Source organism: Lepidochelys kempii, chromosome 7 (assembly GCF_965140285.1).
Source record: "Lepidochelys kempii isolate rLepKem1 chromosome 7, rLepKem1.hap1, whole genome shotgun sequence".
Taxonomy (NCBI): Eukaryota; Metazoa; Chordata; order Testudines; family Cheloniidae; genus Lepidochelys; species Lepidochelys kempii.
In genome coordinates this window covers 49,375,493-49,400,364 of record NC_136386.1, presented here as the reverse complement: position 1 = coordinate 49,400,364, position 24,872 = coordinate 49,375,493, and the positions used below count along the sequence as shown (strand labels likewise).

Here is a 24,872-nt window from a genome sequence, read left to right as displayed (position 1 = left end):
GGCAGGAGGGGACCCAGGGAGCTCGGTAGGGGGGAGCGAGATCCTGGGGGACAGGCTAAGGGCCGCCGCCTCTTTGGGCTCGGTTGCGAACGGGTCTCCCCAGGGAGCCTCCAGCAGCAACTCTGGGATGGGGCCAGGCTTCCAGCCGCCGGCACTACAGTTCCCAGCATGCCGTGCGGCTGAGGGGGATTGCGCCCGCGTAGCTGCTGGAAGCTTCCAGGCGGCCGGCGCGGTGCATTGTGGGCAGGAGACGGTGAGCTTCCTGGGCGCCATTTTACGGAGCGGCAGAGAAGGGTCGGTAGAGCTTGTGAGTCGGTAAGTGCGGGTAGCCCGGCCTTGAGAGCCCCCCATCACCTCACTGCCTGGTAGGGGCTCCCCCCTCCCCGGCCAGCGCTGGCCCTGACCCGCGCGTTTGCGGAGCTCCTCCGCCCCTAGTCCCGCGCGCTGGTCCATAGCACCTCCCTCGGCCCTTGTCCCGCGCGCTCCCGGGTTCCGTAAGTCTCGCGCGCCGCTCCTGAGCGCCCTCCATGCGCGCTCCCGTGCGCGCGGTCTGACGCTATTTCTTCTTTGTCCGTTAGGCTGATCGTCCGTGTGTCGGGCTGGGAGGCTAGCTGGCCGTGGGACCATGGGCTCCGATAAACGGTAGGTAACGCCCTCCTCGCGGGAGAGCGATCGGTGGTGCCCGATGAGCTCCCCCTCTCGGCCCTGAACGTAGGGCCGCGGAGGGCAGGCACTGGGAGTCCGCCGCCGAGCAGCCGCCCAGGCCGCTGGCAGCTCCCCGAGCCGGGCCCATCCCCGCGAGCGCACCGATGGCTGAATGAGATCTAAATCCGCTAGTTTATGGGGCAGCCTGTGGCCACCCTTCTGCTCTCTTTAGGGCTTAAGCAGGACTTATTCTCACGCCAATACGTAGGGAAATGCACTTGTTATAGGGCAGTGTTCCTCAGCACCCCGGGATTCACGAGAGGGGCAGGTCACAAGCCAGTGAGAATTTTATTAGAATCTAAAGCAAAGAAGATTGCTCCCTCAAAAGGAGAGAAGCCTGTTAACAGAACTACGTGTTAAATTGGTACTAGTTTGGCATTGGGTTCTTCTATATGGGCTATTAGGAGGGAAGTCTCTAGCGGCATTTAAAAAAAAGCTAGCTACTGGTGCTGGAGAGGGTGTGACTATAGTAATCTTTATGTGCGGTGGGGTTCTAGAGGGGCACATTATGGGGCAGGGTTAGTGGTGAATACAGCTCAATAACTGGATCTAGTAGTCCTAAAGAACCATTAGGGTGTCTTAAGTTTTCAAATCAGTAAGACCTTTTGAGAATACTCTTAGTAGCAGCTTTGATTAATTAGGAATTGGAAAAAGAAAACACCTTCCACTTAGTATAATAGTTTAGCCACTACTGCTTAAAATGTCAGATGATGTGGACCCTCCACATTCCTTTTACATGTGGGTTGGAGGAAAACAGCTCTGGAGAAGCAGTCAGTGCCACCAAAATAATTGAAATCACTCACTGGCAGCGAACTTGCTCTTCTCTCTGAAGGAAGTAATAAAAATAGTATCAACTCTTGTATTTGAAAAGTAGTCTCCAGTTGATGTGACTGGTTTATATCCAGTTATCACATTTTAACCTGATAAATATTTTTCTACTAAAAACCTTAACGTGAATGTATTTTTGGATTTCGGATCTCTCATCTGAGTGATGTTTTGTACCTGTTTTATTGAGGCTTGGTGACCTATACAAAATTGTTTATCTAAAAGAGTTTATTAGAAAAATAGCAAAAGGTTATTAGGGTTGTTATCAGAGGTGTTTGGAAGAGACCTGTTAGGTTGCCTAGTAACCTATCTCTGTCAATGCATTTCTCATCTGTATATTTTGTTACACACATTCTTCAATTTACACATTTCTGCACTTCCACATAATGTGTACACTAGTGTACTCTCCATATGTACAAGAGCTTCTCATCCAAATTTGACCATTGTGTTGTTGAATAATCTGATGCTACGAAATGGAGGAGTGGGTGGTAGTTGATTCATTTTTAGCAGTGTTGTATCTTATTTGGTTAATTTTGAACTGATAATGCTAGAATTTCCTGAGCTGACACAGATGATATGGTATTGAAAGTAAACTGAACCATGGCATTTCCCTGAATTGCTGCTTTTCCCTGAGAGAGAATTCTCAAACTGAACAAACTACCCTTTTGCAGTGTGAGTAGGACTGAACGGAGTGGAAGGTACGGCTCTATCATAGATAGAGAGGATCGGGATGATCGGGACTCTAGAAGCAGGCGAAGGGATTCTGATTACAAGAGATCCAGTGAGGAGCGCAGGAGCGAGAGATATGACGACAGCCGGGACTATGACAGCCGGGATTATGACAGCCCTGAGGTAAGTGAAAACATTTGCATTCACTCAGACTGTGAGTGAATTTTTTAATAGTGTTCTGATAACACAGTCATTAGCATAGTATAGATCTTGCCACTTGTCTGTAGTAATCAATGAAATGTCTTGCCATTGCAAGTACTAATCAGATATACAATTAACTTGATTAAGTGTCTTAGTTGGATATTTTCTGTTTAGCTAAGAGTCCAAGGTAGCTGACAACAGAAAACAACACAATTCTACCTTCCTGTAAACAGGCAAAAATTGAGGATCATAAGTAACATATCTAGCAAACTATTAGTGATGAAATGTACTGGCCTGAAAAGTTATTGATGAGCATCCAATTTCTTCAAAACTTGTAACCCTAAATATAGTAACATTCTTATTCTTGATTTCATAGAATATCAGGGTTGGAAGGGACCTCAGGAGGTCATCTAGTCCAACCCCCTCCTCAAAAGCAGGACCAATCTGCAATTAAATCATCCCAGCCAGGGCTTTGTCAAGCCTGACCTTAAAAACTTCTAAGGAAGGAGATTCCACCACCTCCCTAGGCAACGCATTCCAGTGTTTCACCACCCTCCTAGTGAAAATTTTTTTCCTAATATCCAACCTAAACCTCCCCCACTGCAACTTGAGACCATTACTCCTTGTCCTGTCCTCTTCCACCACTGAGAATAGTCTAGAAGCATCCTCTCTGGAACCACTTCTCAGGTAGTTGAAAGCAGCTATCAAATCCCCCCTCATTCTTCTCTTCTGCAGACTAAACAATCCCAGTTCCCTCAGCCTCTCCTCAGAAGTCATGTGTTCCAGACCCCTAATCATTTTTGTTGCCCTTCGCTGGACTCTTTCCAATTTATCCACATCCTTGTAGTGTGGGGCCCAAAACTGGATACAGTACTCCAGATGAGGCCTCACCAGTGTCAAATAGAGGGGGACGATCACGTCCCTCGATCCGCTCGCTATGCCCCTACTTATACATCCCAAAATGCCATTGGCCTTCTTGGCAACAAGGGCACACTGCTGACTCATATCCAGCTTCTGGTCCACTGTCACCCCTAGGTCCTTTTCTGCAGAACTGCTGCCTAGCCATTCGGTCTCTAGTCTGTAGCTGTGCATTGGGTTCTTCCATCCTAAGTGCAGGACCCTGCACTTATCCTTATTGAACCTCATCAGATTTCTTTTGGCCCAATCCTCCAATTTGTCTAGGTCCCTCTGTATCCTGTCCCTGCCCTCCAGCGTATCTACCACTCCTCTCAGTTTAGCATCATCCGCAAATTTTCTGAGAGTGCAATCCACACCATCCTCCAGATCATTTCTGAAGATATTGAACAAAACCGGCCCCAGGACCGACCCCTGGGGCACTCCACTTGACACCAGCTGCCAACTAGACGTGGAGCCATTTCCTGGCAGAACTGATAGGTTCACTTTTATGGAGAAGGCATTATGAGATGATAGAAACCAAATCTGGTTTTAAACAACCACTTCAGAGCATCCCTAAGGTTTCCAGTACAGTTTTTATTAGTCGTGTAAGACCCACTCTCCTCAGGAATGGAATTTCGCTAGTTACTTAAGATACATCTCTTACTATTTCTTTGGAATTACCGTCTGATTGCAAATTAAAGCTCCAGGTCTGCTGGAGCTTGTTCCAGTTTTTTTAGGATTTCTTTTTCTGTATTGGGTGATAAGCTTTCTCCATTAGCAGTGTGCATGTTTGCTAATCTGGATATTCACTCACCAGAGGGACAGGGAGAGGGAGCGTGAGAGACGGAATAGTGATAAATCAGAAGATGGGTACCATTCTGATGGTGACTATGGAGAGCACGACTACAGGAATGACATTAATGATGAGAAAGAAAGCAAGACCATCATGTTGCGTGGTCTTCCTATCACTGTTACAGAAAACGATGTAAGTATCCAGAGAAAATGGCTTTGCTTACCTAGGCTACCAAGAGATCCAAATTGGTTTGGTTTACTTATGTCTAAGGCTAAGATTTTTGTCATGGTAATTTTAATAAAAGTCATGGGCAATAAACAAAAATTCACGTAAGCTGTGATCTGTCTGTGGCACTTGCTGCTGTGGCTCCACTGTTTTTCCTGCCGCCTTGGTGACTGGGAGCTGTGGGGTTCTGCCTCTACCCACGGCAGCTGGGAGCTGCAGGGTAACCGTATTTCCCAAGGAGAAAACGGGACACCTCCAGCAGCTCGCCTGAGGGGGGCCCCCCTTTCCCCCTGCGCAAGGCTGTCACCCTTTGCTGGAGCCCTGAGAAGGGCCCCCCTCAGGAGTCTGTCACCTGTCGCTGGAATCTTGCAGGGGGCCCCTGCTGGCTGCCAGCTCCAGAGTCCAGCAGCCCCTGGGGATGAAGCAGAGAATGTCAAGGAGGTCAGGTGACATCTATGACATAAACTTAGCCTTACTTATGCCATATTAAAGGTACAATTTATCACTGCCTCTTTCCTGAAGGTTGCAAAGATAACAATCCTATCTTGAAGGGCTGATTAATATTTCCATTATTAACCTTGGATTTTGAAGGGGTTTAAACTGTAGCTGTTGTATATTAAATAAGGGAAAGGGTCAGCTAAGGCCATGTGTGCCTCTTTAAAATAGAACTATCTAAAAATAAGTCTTTTGCATGTGGTTATTAGCCATCCCTGGCTAAGGCATGGAAAAGATGCTATTAAGTAACTACTTACAGGGCTAATTCTGCTTATTTTTCTTTATTTACTTTTCCATAAATTTAGGGAAGACGCAGCTGACATAGATTTTTTCCAGGGACAAAATATGGATTTATTTTCCTGTTTTGATGGAGGCCGAAGATAATGTGTTGGCTGTTTTACACCAATTTACTTATCTTCTCAGCCTGTTAGATTATGCTGGTGCAGAGATTTCTTGTCAGAACAGCTCTTGGAGTGGTAAAATGGCTGCCATAATGCTGATGGGAGTACAAGGGGGCTTGGTAGCTAGATTTTTTTTTTTTTTTTTTTGATAACTCTCGAGCCTTTACAGTGTTCATGCAAATTCCAATAGTCTTTGGAGGTGATGAGTTATCAGTGTTCTTTTATCTCTTCTGTTTCTGCCAGGTTGGCCGGGTAACCAAAATAATCTAATCCTAATACCTGTTAAAATAATACCAAACCCACAAAAGCAGAACTGTTCATATTTGATTTTTTAACCAGACTACATCTGTAATTCTGAAGTGTCTGTTCTAGTAATGTCTCCCTGGATTATTAAAACCAAGATTTTTGTGTGTGTGCCACTTTTACTATTTAAATTTTTGCATTTCACTTAGCTAGGAAAGTAGTGACTAGCCAGTCCAGTTTATTTTCTGATTTTCATGACTAGTCTGATGCTATAGTGGTTAGTTTCGATGTGAGTATATATATGCTTTGTATGAAACAAACAATTCATTTTATAAAATTTCAGTAAATGCTTTTATTTAAGTTTGATGTTTATTTTATTCGAATCCTGAGTATCGGGCATAAATGGTGTGTGAAATTGCTACTTGTTCTGAGGCATTTAAATGGATTTAGCTGAGCTGTATTGAACAGTTTTTAAATATTGATTTGTATGCCTGCTAACAGCTAAAGTGACTGTAGTGTAGTTTCTTTGAAAAATGTTGAGTCATTTAGAATCAGAATTTAATTTGAACAAATCTTTAATGTGTAAGTAGGGCTTTTAATTTATGTACCAGTTAGTCATATTTTGTTTTGAGTTTGCACTTTCCAAAATGCAACAACTGCTGCTATACAAATTTGCAGCCCTTCCCTTGTGGTTAGGGAAGACAGTTGCAATGGCTATCTTTATTTGTTTAATTTTTCTTTGGCATGTTGATGTATGTAAAAGTCAGCTCCAAAGGACACCACTGTCAACAATAGTCAACCATGGGTCAGTTTGACTCGCAAAGCTACAGGATGGCCATGTACTGTCTTTGTGCTTTGTTGATCAAATCTGCCTTTGGGTTTCACTGTACTGTAAGGGCTGTTCTTGAGCTGTTACATATCTTTCTTTTGAGCCACGTTGGGATTTCTTTCATCTGCTTTTAATACGTTTTCTAACGTTTCTGCCAATAGTAACCTTTTTCTTCACCCTTCTGGGGAACTTCTTACTAATCTGATGGTTTTTTCATCTTTCTCGTTGGGCATCTCTGGAGCTTTAAGCAGGTTCAGTACAGTTGAGGAAGTGGTGCCTTATTAACCTGTTAGCCTTGTTCTTTGATGTTAGTATTCTGCACAAATCCCTTTCTTCCCCTTGAGAGAATGTGAAGAGAGTAGGTCAAAAAGAGAAGGTGGCTGCAAGCCAAGATCAGTATTTATATAAATACCCTTCAGTCTTCTGAGTTTGAGAGGAAGGGAGACAGGTCTAGCTATTTTGCAGACAAGAGTATTGTAGATTATATCTTGGATTGCAGATTCCTGGGGGCAGAGACAGTCGTCTTGTTCATACAGCATCTGGCACCATGGAGTCCTGGTCCATGACTGGATCTCCTAGACAATACTTAAATACAAATAAGGGGAGAATTGGTTGGGTGTAGTAAGTATTACTTTTCTTAAATTAGTTCCTACACAGAGGTGGTACTTTTCTCTCAGTTCAGTCTAAAGTAAAATCACAAGTGTGATTTTGCACAATGATTCTCATTCAGAGTAAATATTTGGGGTGGAAGGCTGCAAATCAGTTCACAGTGAGAAAAAGGATATTTGTCAAGATTTGAAACTTTAACTGTCTGATGACTAAACTCCATACAGATTCGAGAGCTTATTGAGTCCTTCGAAGGCCCTCAGCCTGCAGACGTGAGGCTGATGAAGAGAAAGACAGGTGAGTGCTCTAATCTGACTGTTGGTGCCATTTTCCTCTCCCCTCACCCCCAGACACACAAGAACATCCAGAATTACCCCAAATCTGCAAGCACACAAAACCAAAATAAAAGGTTTGCCATGGCTAAGGAATGTGGCCTTTTGATAGGTTTTAGATAGCTGAAGAACACTGTAAAAGACCTCTGTCTTCAGGGATTTTTGTTAAAAGGTATCGGTAAGTAACACTAGCATAAACCCATTTGACAGTTATGTAGTCTGTTGCATGGTTACCTTTAAACATGGATTCAAATCAAGCAAAATGTAGCCAGTTAAGGCAGCTTGGTTCCTTGCCATGGCAAAATAAGCAGATCCCAGCAGTTGACGTCGCATTTGTAAAGCTGCTTTATCATGACGTAATGAAGCAGTTGGAGAGAGATTCACCTGTTTTAAAGGAACTGACTAACACAAGTATCCCGTCTATATCTGAATGCTGTCTCTAGGTGTAAGCCGTGGTTTCGCCTTCGTGGAGTTTTATCACTTTCAAGATGCTACCAGCTGGATGGAAGCCAATCAGGTTGCTTCACTCACCAAGTCTAGATATTCCTGAAAATGGAACAAGTCTGTACAGTTTAAAAAAAAAAAGAAAAGAAAAGGAATAAACAAAAGGTGGAAGGAGTGGTTTGTTCCAAAACAGTGACTTAAAAGAATAAAGGCTTTGTATATATTAAAATTAGTAACAGTGGAACAAGGATAGTATGAGGAGAAAAATAATTGGCTATGCTGAACCACCCCTGGTTAAACAAATAGGCATAAACCACTGCTTTAATTGTGTGCTGGTGTTTTAATTATATAGTACAGTTCTAATTGGCTCTTAAAACTCTTACCTAGACCAGTCTTCTGAAACATCCTTCTTTATTCCCACCTGACATTTCCCATATCACTGTTGCCATACAAAGTACCAGACCTTTTAAAAGGAGTGCAGTAGTAACGTTGAATATCTGCATCACTGGTACTAGCCCTGAAGGCACTGACATTTGATTGTAAACTGACAGACCCTAGCTCCCTCTCTAGTGGGGGAACTCTTTATTGGAGTCCGTTCAAATCATGGGACCTGCTAAAGGCCTCTAGAAGCTCAGTTCTCTCAAAGTGATATTGTGTATTTCTGGCCTCTTTTCTGATAATAATAGGAGCTGAAAACCAAAATAGATAAGTCTTTTAAAAGTTCATTCCATTTTACAATTAACTTTTCCTGTTACACTGCACATGAATGGGAATGTTTAGTTCTGCTGCATTTTAATATTGGTTATCAGTCCTTGCAGCAAAATTCATCAAATTGCTCTCCTCACATTGAGTCAAAATATAATGAGAGCTCTGTTTGTGTGGTTAGAAAACCATTAAAGTTAAAAGGGAGGCACACGTAATATTATAGTCCTTTATTTTTAACACTTAAGAAAATTAAATTCATGTTGGATTTTGAGACTTCTTGTGTCAGTAATCAGAAGTCACAACATGTAGCCTCCTAGAGTAGAGTGTCATGCATTTCATATCATAGCCCCACAGCAACAAAATGTTCAAGTCATATTTTCCTGACATAATGTCTATTGCTTGCAGCATATGCACCAGAACTACTGGTGGCAAGAAATTAACTTTAGCAAAAAAAAAAATTTTTAAATCACCCCAGTTTTAATGTATACAAAGCTGTGTTAATGTATTATTTATTGAGATGGATACAATCCAAATTCACTCCGAAAGAACCAGAGCCACCCTAGCAGTAGGGAAAAAAGTAGTTGAGACTCCCCAGTGGCCCTGCTGCTGACTGTTAGACGAAAAGATGATGTATTGTAAAAATGCGAGCATCTTTGTTTCATATGTGTGCATATCCAGCGAGTACTGGGCCCTCCAATCCTCCCTTCTGCTCACAGGACAAGATTAGCTTTCTCCTGTCTAGCAGTACAGAACTTGAGAGCCCTGTTCATGTGCTACACCCTAGATCTGTCAGATCCTGTTATCAAAAGGACTGGTCCTGATGTTTCTTTAGTGCCTGTATAATAAAGCTTAACCCTCATTTGAAAAAAAAGAAATTGAATAAAATGTCTGGGGTTTGGCCCATGCTACCTCAACACATGTCCCTGGGGCCACACTTAAAGAGGCAGCTGAATTAACTGTTAAGTTGTAAGCCTGTAAATGGCCATACTTTGAAAGGGCACTCTGTATACATAGGGTTCAGAAATGATTGAAGCTCAGAACCTTGGCTGCTGAAATAGATTAAAACTCCCAGCCCCTTTGTAATGTCACACTCTTGACTGAGAGGACACTGATGAAAGCAGTATGATCTCTTCTTACGCCTTGGAGAACTTTACTCGCAGTCTAGTTACTCATTTTGAAGAGAGTTCCTGGCTGTCTGAATGAAGAACACAAACCTCTTACACAGGCTTTCACATGAACTGGTGCATTAGTCAAAGGCATCCATTTTGAGCTATGTTTCAGTTGATGGCATTTATAATCCAACTTCTAAGAAGTCTAAGCAGGGTCTCTTTGGGAAAATTACTGTATTTCCAAGGGACACATCCTGAAGAAAGCACTTGAGGGGGAAAAAAGATTCAAAATGCTATCATTTAAAGCTGTAGGTGTTTGGAGTAGGGTAAGAAGTGAAGCAGTAAGGACACGGTTAAAAAGCTGCTCAGTGGTATACCAGAAGTAGAAATACTTGGGTGCAAGAAACTCCTAAAATCTGGCGATACTGAATGCAGCAGGTTTAGGACTCTGTCTCCTTCGAGACACTTCCTTGTTCCATGTCAGCGTTTAGTATTTGACAGCTTGGTCAACACTCCCTGATTCCGTTTACCTTTATTCCACATCCCATTCTCTTACTGCCCACGTCCTCCTCTCTGCAGGATTGGATGGGCAGAGCGTAGGTGGCGGTGGTTGGTCCTCCACATCCTCCCCATATGTTGTCCATTTAATTCAGGAGCACTGATTCCTCCGAAGTGTGCTCTGCCATGGGAAAATGGACACGTGTGCCTCGATACAGGGATAACTTAAACCTGCTTTTCTTGCAGAAAAAACTGGTGATTCAAGGGAAGCAGATTGCAATGCACTACAGCAACCCGAGGCCTAAATTTGAAGACTGGCTTTGTAACAAGGTAAGATGTATGGTTTCTGCAAAGAGTTCTAATCAACATTGGGGTTCCGTTCTGTTTACCACTGTTAATGATATGGGCAAAGAGGTATGTTAACCTTGCAGATGTTGCCAATTCATGTGAGATCAGATGATACTAAGGAACAAAATAAGATTAAAATGTGTCATCTCTGGGGCCAAATAAAACGAAACATAGATCAAATGAAAGGGAGGTGCTCAGTCAAGAGAGACCTGGAGTGACATGGACAGCAATTCACAGATTATGGCCAGAAGGGACTACTATAAAGTGACCTTCATACACAGGCCATGGAATTTCACTCAGCAGTTCTAGCATTGAGTCTAGTAACCTGTGGCTGAACTGGAGTGTATCTTTCAGAAAGGCATCCAATCTTGATCGAGGATTTTCGGTTGAGTATCTTGGCATAGGATTGAGATGAGCTAATGGGACTCTCATCTGACATCAGATTTAAGAATTCGTCAGCTGAATTCCATATTTCCTCTACTATAGTAGAGGTTGAGTGCTAATGTAGGATATGACCGCCCTAACCCAGTACTGAATTACTATTCAGTAGTAAATATTCTCATGTTCTTTGCTGAGCCCAAAGTGGAAATGACCCAGCAAGAACAAAAACTGGATTGCTCTGTCCATATTGCTTCCCAGCCTTGTACCCCCATTTTAATAAAACGCTATCTAAAGGGGGTATGAGCATGACTAGATCTCTGGCCCGCAGGCAGGATGTTGTAGCTGAGCAGCCTCCTGGGTCACACGTTTGGCAGCATGGCATTTCATGGCACTAAAGAAAGCTTCCATTCATATTTATCTTTTGTTCCAAGTTGCACAGCAAATAGCATACAGTTTAAATGATGTATTTAAGACATAGGTCACTAAACTAAATTTGATGTGTTGGTGGTGATAGCCGATCTGTCTAAGCAGCAGTTATAGTAAATCTGTTTCCAGTCTCTCTCAATGCTGATGTAACTTTCTGTGACGCTTGTGTAAATAACAAGTCTTAAAATGGTAATCTGCAGGCCAGATTTCATTGACCCTACCCATATGGGAGCTACTCTGATGCTGCTTCGCAGCAAGATGCCTGCCTTGAGCAGGCTAGGCTAGGCTCAAATGCCAGCTTTTAATGGAGAAACTAAACTTTCAGATCTTTCTGTTGCAACATGTTTGTGCCCCCAAAGAACCATTCCGATCACTCTGTGGAGCTCAGTGGACCAATCTTTGAAACTTAAAATACTTTGTCTGTTGTCTACCCGCAGCAGTGTTGAGATGGGTTGATTCCATGCAAGCTTTACATCACTCTAGCTTGTTTCTTGTCTCTTACAGAAAAGAAAAGGAGTACTTGTGGCACCTTAGAGACTAACCAATTTATTTGAGCATAAGCTTTCGTGAGCTACAGCTCACTTTAGCTCACGAAAGTTTATGCTCAAATAAATTGGTTAGTCTCTAAGGTGCCACAAGTACTCCTTTCCTTTTTGCGAATACAGACTAACACGGCTGTTACTCTGAAATCTTACAGAAAAGTTATTCTCAGCTGTCTCTGGCAGTTATATGAGTTAACCATATGGAGACCTGGGTTGTACCAGCCAGTGCTTGCTGCCTCTCATTTACCTGTGCATGCTGTAATCTGCAGTGGAGACTGGACTGCCCAAGACCAAGCTGCCAAAACTCCATGGCAAATCAAACCATGTCTAGTTAATCAGGAAGTAAGCAATAGTAGCACATTGTGGCCTACCAGAGAGGGATGGCTTAGCGTGGCAGTCATGAGCCTGTAATAGTAGTACATGGATATTTTACATGTCTGGGATCATAGACTGGAGGCTATCAAATACCTGAGTAATTTAATTTAAGGTAGAATCACCTGTTAACAACTGCTGTTCTAATACTTTGTGGCGTAGCAGCTGTGATGCATCTTAAATCTAATCTGGCATGTTCAGTCTCTTTGACTATAGCATCATAATGAAGATATACAGTACATCATATGGACATTTCATAGCATGCCAGATAGGGTATGAACTCTGTAAAATCTCAGTACCATTGTTTTGTCCCCTAGTGCTGCCTTTACAACTTCAGGAGACGGTTAAAATGCTTCCGCTGTGGAGCAGATAAATTTGGTAAGTCACTTTCAGCTTTTTGAGCACGTTTTGTTACGTGGAATATTTCCTGTCACAGTTGGAAACTAAATGGGATCACAGGTCCTAGGCTGGCTCATTAAGAGTCTGTTTTAACTATGAGTGAGAGGTCCATGCTGTATGACTAACAGCAATTTATTCCTCTTTCCCGTGAAGATTCAGAACAGGAGGTACCACCTGGATCAGCAGAGGCTGTTCAGTCTGTGGATTACTACTGCGATAGTAAGTTAGTGTTTGTGCTTTTTCTTTGACTTCATGTGTTAGTATGATCTAGCAGGAGATACAGCAGTGCTAAAAATCCTCGCTAGTGTCTGTGTTGTACTATGTATTTGGGACCCACTTCCTGTTCCCTTTTCAATGCAGGTTGTTCAGCGTAGTGTGCTCCATGACGCATGTTCATTAGGTATGACTTATAGCAGAAATTTAATAATGTGTGTAGGCAGGTTTTATTTGCATGTAGCATAAAACTTTGGAAAAAAGTTACCCCCCTTCTCTTCCTAGATAAGAGAGATTTCTCGTAAATTTTCTTTAAAAATAGTCATTTCTTTTTGCTATTTAAGGTCTAATGCTGAGGGACCTTCCAACAGCTGTTGGTTTCATAATAACTAAAAGTATTGTGAGGAGTAATTATGACTATAACTGTTGTAACTCTTTGCCTCTTTCTTCCTCAGCTATCATTTTACGAAACATAGCTCCCCACACAGTGGTAGATTCCATCATGACTGCACTGACTCCATATGCTTCGCTGGCAGTCAATAACATTCGCCTTATCAAAGACAAGCAGACCCAGCAGAATAGGGGTTTTGCATTTGTGCAGCTGTCTTCTGCAATGGTGAGATTTTAATAATGCACTTTGATTTAAAAATATGAAGGAAGCCTTGTGAGAAGTGCATTGCCAACGTGGGCTAGTGACTGAAATGAGGAATTAGGACCTTGGCTGCTATTTCCTGGTTTGCCCGGTTCACTGTAACAGTGAGTGTATCACTTAACCATTTGCCTATTTCTGCATTATCCTCATGGTGGTGAAAAAGCACCTAGAGATCCTTAAATGAAACATGTACATACAGGAGAAAAGAAAGCTTTTTGGTATTAGAGGGTAGGATCTGTGCTCTGGTTTCTGTAGACTAGGTTTGAATCCTGATCATGTCTACTAAAAACAGGTAGTTTAGTCTCAGATAAGTTCCCTGTGGACCTCATATTACAGACCATTTTGACCAATTGAGAATTGAAGAGCCAGGGGTTTTGCAGATCAGGAAGAAGGTACATTGACAAAGCTGCATCTGGGAGTCTTTCAGAGCTTGTCCACGGACCATGGTTTTGATCAGTGCAGTCATCTCTCAAGAGCACTAAATCTACCCTTATGTAGTATGAAGGGAGTGGGGAAATGTTTGTATTCTTAGCTACTTGCAAATAGTATGTGCAATTGCATGTAATTTATCCATCTTTTCCTTAGAGTTTGGCACTTTTGATACTTAATTGGGATGAACACTACTGAATCTTCAATAATACCTTGCTTTTTCAGTTGGTAGCTTGTACTGTGCTGACAGGTATTTTCTCTTTTTAGGATGCATCTCAGTTGTTGCAGATTTTACAAAGTCTTCAGCCACCATTGAAAATTGATGGCAAAACAATTGGTGTTGATTTTGCAAAGAGTGCCAGAAAGTGAGTTATAAGCACTTAACTTTTCCTAACTCTGTTAGGGCCTTGTCTACACTACAAAGTTTTGTCAGCAAAAGTTATGCCGCTTTAATTAAAGCTTGTTAATTAAAAACGCTGTTGCATGTCCACACTAGCTCCTTGTGTCAGCAAAGTGCATCCACACTAACAGCTCTTGCATCGACACAGAGAGCAGGGTGCTTTGGGAAGGGGTTGCAGTGCCTCATGGTGCAGGTACAGCATCACATGATACAGGTTTCTTAATTCCATTGTTCCAGGGGCATACTAGTATATTGTCTGCCACTTTTTCAACTGAAGGGTTGAGGGGAAGGGGACGGGAGAGACAGCAGGCTGACCGACTTCTCACAACCCCCAGTGCCCCCCATGTCAGCCCCTGGCTGTGCTCGGCAGGCACACCTATCTCTCCTGAAGCAGCTGTCTTTGTCTGCCTGCCTATCATAGAATATTAGGATTGGAAGGGACGTCAGGAGGTCATCTAGTCCAACCACCTGCTCAAAGCAGGACCAATCCCCAACTAAATCATCCCAGCCAGAACTTTCTCAAGCCTAACCTTAAAAACGTCGAAGGAGATTCCACCATTTGCCTAGGTAAAGCATTCCAGTGCTTCACCACCCTCCTAGTGAAAAAGTTTTTCCTAATAACCAACCTAAAACTCCCCAACTGCAACTTGAGACCTTTACTCCTTGTTCTGTCATCTACTACCACTGAGAACAGTCTTTGGAACACCCTTTCAGGTAGCTGAAAGCAGCGATCAAATCCCCCCTCATTAGTTCCACAAACTAAACAATCCCAGTTCCCTCAGCCTCTCCTCATAAGTCATGTGTTCCAGTCCTGTAATCATTTTTGTTGCCCTCCGCTGGACGCTTTCCAATTTTTTACATCCTTTTGTAGTGTGGGGCCCAAAACTGGACACAGTATTCCAGATGAGGCCTCACCAATGTCGAATAGAGGGGAACGGTCACGTCCCTCGATCTGCTGGCAGTGCTCCTAGTTATACATCCCAAAATGCCGTTGGCCTTCTTGGCAACAAGGGCATGCTGTTAACTCATATCCAGGTTGTTATCCACTGTAACCCTTAGGTCCTTTTCTGCAGAACTGCTGCCTAGCCAGTCGGTCCCTAGTCTGTAGCGGTGCATGGGATTCTTCCATCCTAAGTGCAGGACTGTGCACTTGTCCTTGTTGAACCTCATCAGATTTCTTTTGGTCCAGTCCTCTAATTTGTCTAGGTCCCTCTGTATCCTATCCCTACCCTCCAGTGTATCTACCTCTCCTCCAAGTTCAATGTCTTCTGCAAACTTGGCGAGGGTGCAATCCACGCCATTCTCCAGATCATTAATGAAGCTATTGAACAAAACCGGCCCCAGGACCGACCCTTGGGGCACTCCACTTGATACCGGTTGCCAACTAGACATGGAGCCATTGATCACTACCCGTTGATCCCGACAATCTAGCCAGCTTTCTTTCCACCTTATAGTCCATTCATCCAGCCCATACTTCTTTAACTTGCTAGCAAAAATACTGTGGGAGACCGTGTCAAAAGCTTTGCTAAAGTCAAGGAATACCACGTCCACTGCTTTCCCCTCATCCACAGAGCCAGTTATCTCGTCATGGTTTTGTAGTTTCCTCCAAATTCTCCCACAGCCTCCTCAGCTGCAGGGAACGGCATCCTGAGCAGCTCTGTCAGCTCTCCCTGCTGAGGAATGTCCCTCTCCACTTTCTAATGCAGGGCAGAACAGGAGCATTCCAGGTTAATGGTTAGTTTCCAGAGCAGCATGCTCAGCTGTCAGATACTTCTGGAGCTTTGAAAGTGGAGGGGTGCATGCCTGCAGGGCAGCAGAGATCAAAACAGTGAGCAGAGCAGTCACGGCAGGCATTGTGGGATACTGGTGGAAGCCAGTTATGTCAGAAACAAACAGCAGTCTCTACATCGATGCTTTGTCGCTTTTACTTTGCCGCAAAGAGCTTTATGCCTCTCGTTGAAGTGGTTCTATTTTGTCTGCAAAACAGCAGACTTTTGCTGCCAAAAGTAGCTTTGTAGTGTGTACACCTCCCCTGTTTTGTAGACCAGGCCTAAGACTTGCAGGTGTCATCATGGCCTTTGCTGTTAGTACAACATTCTGTTTGGGGAAATGGCTCTGCTCACTCAACCAGTGTCTGCTGTTGTTTGTCCATCATATCACATGAAGCGAAAATACGATCATCAACTCCGGCTGCTTATTCCTCTGCATTTCAAGCCTGTCATTGCCACTGCTACTGATTTTTTTAAGAGATGCAGAATTATTTCCTCAAAATAATTTCTGTTCAGTATTTCTGGATTGCAGTTGTGATCCTCAAAGTAACTCCCCTGTTCCCCCAAACTTGCCAGGCTGCACTTTAGCCAGCTGGGACATCTGAGAGGGTGTTTGTAGGTATCTTTAGAGATCCACATGTATCGTGGTCAGTGAATCCCCTTGGAACAATAGAATACAGGGAGATTTCCTGCACGGAGGCTGACCGAGAGAAAGCATCGCTTGCTCATTCTTGTGACTTGATCTTCCTGGTTTCAGAGATTTGCTTCTCCCAGATGGTAACCGGGTCAGTGCCTTCTCTGTGGCAAGCACAGCCATCGCTGCAGCTCAGTGGTCATCTACCCAGGTAGGATTTGGTGGGGAGGCTTCCATACACTAGCATGTTACTTTTGCTAAAATGAAACTAGAGAATTCTTAGTCCCGCTAATGACAGTTTAACATTCCTGACTTGGCTAAATGGAGATACAGAGCAGAGTACTAAGGAAGGAAATGGTCACTACAGTTAGTGAGCTTGTTGGCTTGGATACAGTATTAGCACGTTTTAGAAACAGTGAAATAAAGGAACTGACTTGTCTCTGATGAAAACTCTCTGCTGGAATTTGCAGCCTCATAGCGGAGAAGGAGGCACCATTGACTACAGCTATCTCCAGCCAGGGCAAGATGGTTATACCCAGTATGCGCAGGTGGGTAATGTTGATTGATGTTGTTAACCGTGTTTACTCGTTGTCTGAGGCAAAAGTCTGTTTAACTGGATGCTTACTTTGTCATTTGCTTCCCTTCACAGTACTCGCAGGACTACCAGCAGTACTACCAGAGTCAGGCTGGAGCGTTGGACACAGAAGCAGCTATTATATCAGGTAATATCTTCTTTACATTTCCGAGTAGCTCTTTTTTGGGTTATGTGAGTTGTGTAGCAGTATTAATATCTGCAGAATCAAGTGAATCCCATTTAGTGTCAGCAGTTCTAGCTGATTCTGCCATTTGGAATAAAGGAGTCTCTGATCTCCAGTAAACCAGGGTGGCCAAGGTCTGCTCAAGATGGAGCATGTAGGGACCTCTAGTCTCTTCTGGTTGCAACTCATTTAAAATGGAGGGCAGCTATGGACTCCCCTATAGAACTCAGATATGCATTTGTCTCAAAACCACACCTGAGCTGCTCCAGCCTAATCTTTGATGCTAGCAGCTGTTGTTTACCAGGAATTACTGTTGCATGTAGGCAAGGTGGCTGCCTTCTGGCATAGTAAATGCGTAACATTCATGCTAAGAAAGATCCTGCATGTATTGACCATGCTGTATTAACTGTTCCATTCCCAGAGAGTCTGTTTATATCTCTTTCTGTAAAGAAAGTATTTCTCCGTCAGTGTAGATTGAATTATATGCCCATTATCTCTGACAATTCTCTGAATGCTCTTGCCCAAGGGGACTATTGGAGGTGATAATGGGAGCTGATACATGCTTCAGTAAGTGGAATTACTCTAGCTCTGGCATGAGGTGCTGTCCCAAGAGTTCCAGGAAATAAGTTCACTGACAAACTATACATTGGCAGGTGCTCCAGTTACTACCACTACAGCAGCTGTTGTATCCCAGAGTCCTCAGCTATATAATCAACAGCCCAACTCTCCTGACTCTCCGGTAAATATAGAACTTTGTAGAGCTCTTGCAACTGACTTTCTGTGCAGGCAGGGTTGGAATTGATCATGGGGCATTCCTGTGCTGCTTTGCAACTGAGCATGTAGCAAAACTGGGGAATCATTTCTTCCTAAACTTTAATCTCTCTGTAGACTGAAATTAGTCTATCGGGAACTTTTAGTTACAAAAGAGCAGCTATCTGCCATTCTTTCTACACTGGCTTTGATTCCTCTCTTTGAGAGAGAGAGAATATATAGAGCACGTGGGTTAAGAACAGCTGGTGTGCATACTAATATGTTGCTAGTGGCTGGCTTTGCTGGTCTTGATTTCCATGGACCCTGCAAGGACATCCTGAATGAGGTTTCTATTCTTTCCAGACTGAAACAGCACAGCCAAGCACCAGCACCCAGGCACAGTCAGCTTCTCCAACTGGTGTGGTCCCTGGCACCAAATGTGGTAAGCAATGCTGAGTCATACTTGTTGGCAGAAGCACATCTGTGATTGTGTGGTAGTAGATAAATATATTCCCTTGCTTTAGTGTTTCCTTCCCATGTTGTTGGCAGTGAAGCCATCCCTGGGGGTAATGCAACGTGTGTTGATGAGATGGCAGTGCTTTATAGCCTTTTCTATCCTTGTAGTTGCTATAATCACGGTTGTCTTAACTGAAACGAAAAGGTACCTGTTTCAATTCTTGATTTTTACAGCTGTCCCTGACACCTCTACCTACCAATACGATGAGTCTTCAGGATATTATTATGATCCCATAACAGGGCTCTATTATGATCCTAACTCCCAGGTAAACGCAAGTTCTTCCCATCCATCATAATTTTTGAGGTCTGTTAGTTTCATGCCTCATCAACTGTGAGTGAAACTGACATTCCTGGGAGGGGGGTAAAATAGTGAATGCTGCACACTCCCTCAACAGTGATTCAGGGCTGCTGTCTGTTCCCGACAGTGTAGCAGTTTTTCACATTGCTTTTTTTTCCCCTGAACAACCCATATGAGTATAGGCCTCTAACTATAGATCCTATTGGTGTGACTTCTAGCTCTGCAGAATCTAGTTAAACTTGTCTAGCTCTGGGCTTTAGTGGGGTGTCCCAAAAGAAATTGTGAAGTAGAGGAGAAAGTTCTTCCTGTAATGCTACCTGGTTAGAATGCATGTGGTTGCAAGCAGGGGATTTAACAGGCTGATATCTGGTTGACCACTTTGTGGAGATTTGGGATACTGTGAAAAACTCTGACTCAAATCTAACAATCTGAATCTAACATTCCTCTTGGTTGGGGAGTAGCAGTTGTCCCTTGTACACTTAGCTCATCTCAGATGGATAACTGTCTGATTTTTCACTTCTCCCTCAGTATTACTACAATGCCCTAACCCAGCAGTACCTTTACTGGGATGGCGAGAAAGAGACCTACATGCCTGCTGCAGAGGGTATAACATACCAGCAAACTAGTGCACCTTCCAGCAAAGAAGGGAAGGAGAAGAAAGAGAAACCCAAGAGTAAAACCGCTCAGCAGGTGAGGAGAAGAAAATCAGATCACAGCTGGGATGGGAAATCTGTGAGCTTTTCTGGAACTGAATGGTCACATGTAACCTCTTAAACTCAGGGTTCTTTTTGAAGCAGGGGACATCTGGGTTGAGCCATTTGGATGGGTAGCTGCACCTCAGAGTAGGCATAGTAGAGAACTGGGGAGGAGTTGGAAAGTTTTGTGAAAACCAAGGGGTTCTAACACAACAGGAGCACCCCACAGTCTTTGACTAGCAGCCTACAGGGGCTGGTGTCTGGGCTAAGGAGGTAATTGTAAACTGTTGCTTTCACTATAGCTTGAGTCAAAGCTGGTTACTAGATTTTGCTTTCCTGTAGCTTGAGTCAAAGCTGGTTACTAGATTCCTCAAAGACTTTCAAGTGGCAATGGGTAAATTTCAATTCTGGCATACTGTAGACAGTGAAAATTCCTTTTCAAAGAAAAGCACTGTAAAAGTTGGATGATGATATGATCCTATAACAGGGCTTTATTAAGATCCTAAAAGATCATAGGGTCAAAGTGTGTGTGTCACCTCCTACAGGGGGTAGAGATGTTGGAATGACTAGATCCAAAGTCCCAGGAGGCATCGTGCAAAGTGAGTTGTCTGACTCAGTCCCTGTTGTCTGTGTTTCAGATTGCTAAAGACATGGAGCGCTGGGCAAAGAGCTTAAACAAACAGAAAGAGAATTTTAAGAATAGCTTCCAGCCACTCTGCTCCAGGGAGGAAGAAAGGAGGGAATCGGCAGCAGCAGATGCTGGCTTTGCTCTTTTCGAGAAAAAGGTAGTCATGTGGAGGAGCGTGGTTACAGAGCAGGGCAAGCTGTGCAGAGCCCAGAGCTCATGTCTTTCTCTTTCCTAGGGCACATTGTCTGAGAGACAGCAGGTCATGCCAGAGGTGGTAAAGAATGGAGAGGAGGAGAATCCACTCAAAGTAAGTGTACACACATTCAGCTCATTCCCATATTGCTGCAGCTTTGGATAATGCTGGTGGGAACATGGCATCCAGCTTTTATCTGAGTGTCAGCTGATACTGTTCTGCTTTGAAGTCCTGGGGTCCTTTGTGCAAAGGGATAGGCTCAGGTAAGGGTCCTGGCCCTGCAAACAGTTTTTTAGTTAGTGTTGTAGCAGACCAGCTGGAAGGAATAATTAGTTCTTCCAGGGCTGCTGCATTCCCACTTCTAGGATATGGTTAGAGCCCTGTGCGGATATAAAATTTGTATCCGCATCCAGTCCACAAACATGGTCCGCAGATTCCACATCTGCGGATATAAAATGGATGTCCGTGGATTTGCTGGACTCTAGATGTGGTGTCCCTGATGTTAAGCTGTGAAACTACCTTGAAGAGTTGTGCCCATTGGGGAGGGCATGAGATCTTGCATGATGTTGTTGCCCTACTCTTGTCAGGAAGTTTGCTGGTGAGGAGATGCACTTCCTTCAGTTGTGCCCATTTCTGTGATACCCACTCTTTAAACTGAGGATCTTGCCACCTGCTGCAGTTGCCTTCCTGTACAATGTTCCCTTTGCTAATGGTGGCCCTGCCTGCCTTCCAGCGTGGCCTGGTGGCTGCCTACAGTGGAGATAGCGATAATGAGGAGGACCTGCTGGAAAGAATCGAGAATGAGGAAGAGAAGCTGACTGACTGGAAGAAGCTGGCCTGTCTGCTGTGTAGGAGGCAGTTTCCAAACAAAGATGCCTTGGTCCGACACCAGCAGCTCTCTGACCTGCACAAGGTAACTGTTTGTGGGAGCAGCTCCCATCTCTGAGGTTGCAGTGTTTTACAATGGAGTTAAGGTACTGTGGCACTGCTTGTACTAGAAAGCTTTGCTTTCCAGAAACCACCAACATCTGTTTGTCAGGTATACCACCAAGGTGTTACTGTTCTAAAACAGCAGCCATGTGGCCTCCTTGAGCATCCTCCTAATGTGATGTACTTCCTTTGACACAGCAAAACATGGATATCTACAGGCGATCTAGGCTGTCGGAGCAGGAACTTGAAGCACTGGAGCTGCGTGAGAGAGAGGTCAGTGGCCATGTGGCAAGACAGGATCCAGAGATGAACATGCATTTGTGATGGATGGGATGTTTCTTTCCAGTTCCATGTCACCAGCTGGGGATAACCAGGAGCTAGATTATCCTAAACATCTGCCTTGTGACAAGCTTGGGGGGCTTTCCCAGTGAATAAGACCTGAATATTCAGGTGCTCATAAGTTCTGTTTATCAGGGAAGGGAGGGTGGCTTTTTCACTCTTTGCTATACAGCAGTATTTTTATATATGGGCTCCCACGCTGGAGGTAGTGACCCTAAGGTGGGCTGGGAAGTGGGGGATCTTAGCAACTGCAGAGCTCTGTTTATTTTGCCAGGACTCGGGAGGGGAGTAGCTGTGTCCTCATTGCCCTGCTAGTCGCACCCCAGTGTAATTACTCCCTGTGCCACATCATGTTATGCTCCAGGGATGCACAGCTCTGACATCTTGAGGAGCCAGTTTCCTTGATCCTGCTTGTCCTGCTCCTCACCATGATTAAGTGTCAAGTCCAGGGCATAGTGCAAGCACTAGGGAGGGGAGAAAAGGAAGCCCTTCAACCAAACCAACCCTCAGTTTTAGTGGAGTGACTATAAACTGCATTTTGGTCATGATGCAAAATTTGAGCTGGTGTGGGTGTCACAGGTGGAGTGTATGAGAGAACCTCTGTGCTAATGCAAAGTCGTCAAACACACGGCTCCTATCCTCTATTTACTGCTAAAAGCTTTTCAGAATGATAGATTCCTATTTGTGGCTTTCTGTGAATCTTCCCAACTATCTTCCGTTCAGTTGGCAAAACTGCCCAGTTGAATAGACTGGGTATTTATGTGCAGAGAAAAAGTGTTTCCTGTTAATGTTCAGCCTGCTCCAAAAGCAGCATCTCTAATGCTTGTACTTGGTATTATAGACCATGAAAGATGAGGGTGGCTTAAACAATTAACCCAGAACTTGGTGCACCTGCAGCTGTGCAAACCAACAGTAACTTGTAGTATTCTGAGCACCTAGCTCTTGCTGTATCAAAGTGCCAAGAGGGAATTCTTTGACTTTGGGTGTCTGGTGGAGTTGGCATCCCACTTACAGCCATTTGCACTCAGTCCTACAGAATATATCTCATTGCAGATGAAATACAGAGACAGAGCTGCTGAACGGCGAGAGAAATATGGTATCCCGGAACCCCCTGAGCCGAAGCGCAAGAAGGTGTTTGATGCTGGCACAGTGTATGTATTTGCCAGGCACCGTAGTGCCTTTCTAGAGTACATAACAAGCTTTCCTTAATCTAATGGTTTATTCTCTTGTGTAGGAATTATGAGCAACCCACTAAAGATGGCATTGACCATAGTAATATTGGCAACAAAATGCTTCAGGCCATGGGCTGGAGGGAAGGTTCGGGGCTCGGAAGGAAATGCCAGGGTATCACAGCTCCCATTGAGGTAAGCATGGTGTAGGAGGAGAGAAGGTACTGGCTGTATGATCTGTTGGCTTTGCTAATTACAGTGGAGGCTGTCCCGAGCAATTAGATGCCCTGAAGAAGTACTTTCCTGACAGTTGGAGCAGAATATGCTGCAACTAAGGTCTGAACTGGCATGAACCCCCAGCTGTGACACCCCTCCCCAGTCAGCAAGGATCTGCACCATTGTGGGATTAGGGCTCCTGAAACTGTCCCGCAGCTGTGTGCACAGGATGACATACATGTAGTTTTGAAAAGCTGTCTAACAGGAAGGTAAACTTGTGCATGTATGTAGTGCAGCAGTCAGTGTTGGGGTCATGGGTTAAGTTAAGGGCTAGAACAGTTTGCACTTCACCAAATTTACTGTAATTCAGAATCTAGTTTTCTCTGACTTTAAGATGACATGGAAGTGGGCAAGGCTAGAGGTGCTTATCCCATTGTACTGCTCCAAGGTGGGTCACTTCTATGCACATGGTTCTAACATCTGTTCTGATTCTATTAGCGGGGCTGCGTCTGCCATGTTTTCTGTTTTGAATAGCAGCTTGGCTAATGTGTCAGGCACATTCCCTCATCCTGTTACAGCGTGTATCCTGGCAGCAGGTCAGCTGTGTACAGGTGAAAGCTAAGCATGTAGCTCTTGCTGTATCTGTGGACTTGGGGGTCCTTCCCAGAGACAGGCCACCTAGTAATAAATCTACTAGAGGGACTTAAATAGCTGTTAAAAGAATGCAACAAATCTCTCATCTCCCCTCTCTCCTAACCTGATAAGTATTGTACTTCCCACTGTAGTAGATTCCCTTAGGTAGCGAGCATAGGGATTTCTATAGTGGGTGTGGTGTGCAGGATACTGTGCACCCAATCCTAAAGTGCCTGTTTCCTTCCAGGCTCAAGTGCGCATGCGAGGAGCTGGCTTGGGAGCTAAGGGGAGTTCTTACGGAGTCTCCACAGCCGACTCGTACAAGGATGCAGTGCGGAAAGCCATGTTTGCTCGCTTCACTGAGATGGAATGATGAGTTCCACACCCTCGAGGCTTACGAGCTACCAAAGCACTTGACTTGTCTGTTACCTGGAACTGACTGTTAAACCTTGGGACCTTGGTGGCAGTGCTGTATTCTGAGTATGGGTTAGGATTAACCATTTCATTCCCTTGGACTGTCTTCCCTTCCACCATGTAGCTTCTATGAGGGACTGTCTGAATTGCTATACCTTCATGCTGGGGAGCTTGTGGCCAGGCCACAGGGGATGCTGCATCTTTATACATTCTTGTACATAGTGTAATATAATGTACTTTGAGTTCAGAGTGCGTAGTGTCAATGTCACTCCAGGTCTCTGGAGCAGGTGAGGGATGTGTTAGCTGTGGTTTGACACTGTCTGTGCTCTCCTTTGTTGTATTGTCTTGGTTTTTTTTGGCACAACTTTCCTGTATATTTTGTATGATATACCTTTGTATAGACTTTTTGAAGATTTTGATTCTAGTTGCCAGTTTGGCTTCTTTCCACAAGAAAAACACTCAAAACTGACTCTGTTCACCCTCATGGGCTCAAATCATCCTTTGTAGCCTATGCTGGATTCTCACCATCCAGCTGTAGAGCTTGATGCAGCTACTACTTAGGAAGCTGCAGAGGGTGGGTGCAGGTTTCTGGGCCTCTAGCATGCTGCACTCTGGAATGGGTGGCTCCTGACATAGGAAGGGTGAATTAGCCACACCCCACTTGGGGCAGGCCCCTTCCATGCCTTCAGGCTGCTTGGGCTGGGCTTTGCATTTAAGGAGCCCATGGGTTTCCAGAAGTTCTAGTGGCTTCGGAGGAGATGCTCTCCAGCCCACTGTGGACACCAAGCGGC

At 44.2% G+C, this 24,872-nt stretch overlaps 1 protein-coding gene across 3 annotated transcripts; it reads left to right on the top strand.

Moving 5' to 3' along the window:
* The first annotated feature begins 206 nt into the window (after positions 1–206).
* RBM5 (RNA binding motif protein 5) lies at positions 207–24,500 on the top strand. Of its 3 annotated transcripts, none has more exons than XM_073352609.1 (25): positions 207–315; positions 579–642; positions 2,202–2,382; positions 4,115–4,282; positions 7,117–7,186; positions 7,665–7,738; positions 10,224–10,307; positions 12,364–12,424; positions 12,599–12,664; positions 13,114–13,274; positions 14,007–14,104; positions 16,666–16,753; positions 17,013–17,090; positions 17,192–17,264; positions 17,954–18,039; positions 18,414–18,492; positions 18,741–18,832; positions 19,393–19,554; positions 20,198–20,344; positions 20,423–20,494; positions 21,114–21,293; positions 21,509–21,583; positions 22,703–22,800; positions 22,884–23,013; positions 23,915–24,500. In XM_073352609.1, exons 2-25 carry the CDS (start codon positions 626–628, stop codon positions 24,038–24,040), a joined length of 2,466 nt encoding a protein of 821 aa, XP_073208710.1. In that variant the 5' UTR covers positions 207–315; positions 579–625; the 3' UTR covers positions 24,041–24,500. The 3 variants fall into 3 exon arrangements, with proteins under 3 accessions (XP_073208710.1, XP_073208712.1, XP_073208711.1); XM_073352610.2 differs by having other exon boundaries at positions 214–307; XM_073352611.1 differs by lacking the exons at positions 16,666–16,753; positions 18,741–18,832.
* The last annotated feature ends 372 nt before the right edge of the window (positions 24,501–24,872 follow it).

What these genes read in the sequence shown, in the direction of transcription:
- RBM5 (XM_073352609.1), top strand. An exon ending in TCACTGTTACAGAAAACGAT is followed by an intron (nt 4,283 to 7,116) that starts GTAAGTATCCAG and finishes AACTCCATACAG; the next exon opens with ATTCGAGAGCTTATTGAGTC. An exon ending in TTTGCAAAGAGTGCCAGAAA is followed by an intron (nt 14,105 to 16,665) that starts GTGAGTTATAAG and finishes TCCTGGTTTCAG; the next exon opens with AGATTTGCTTCTCCCAGATG.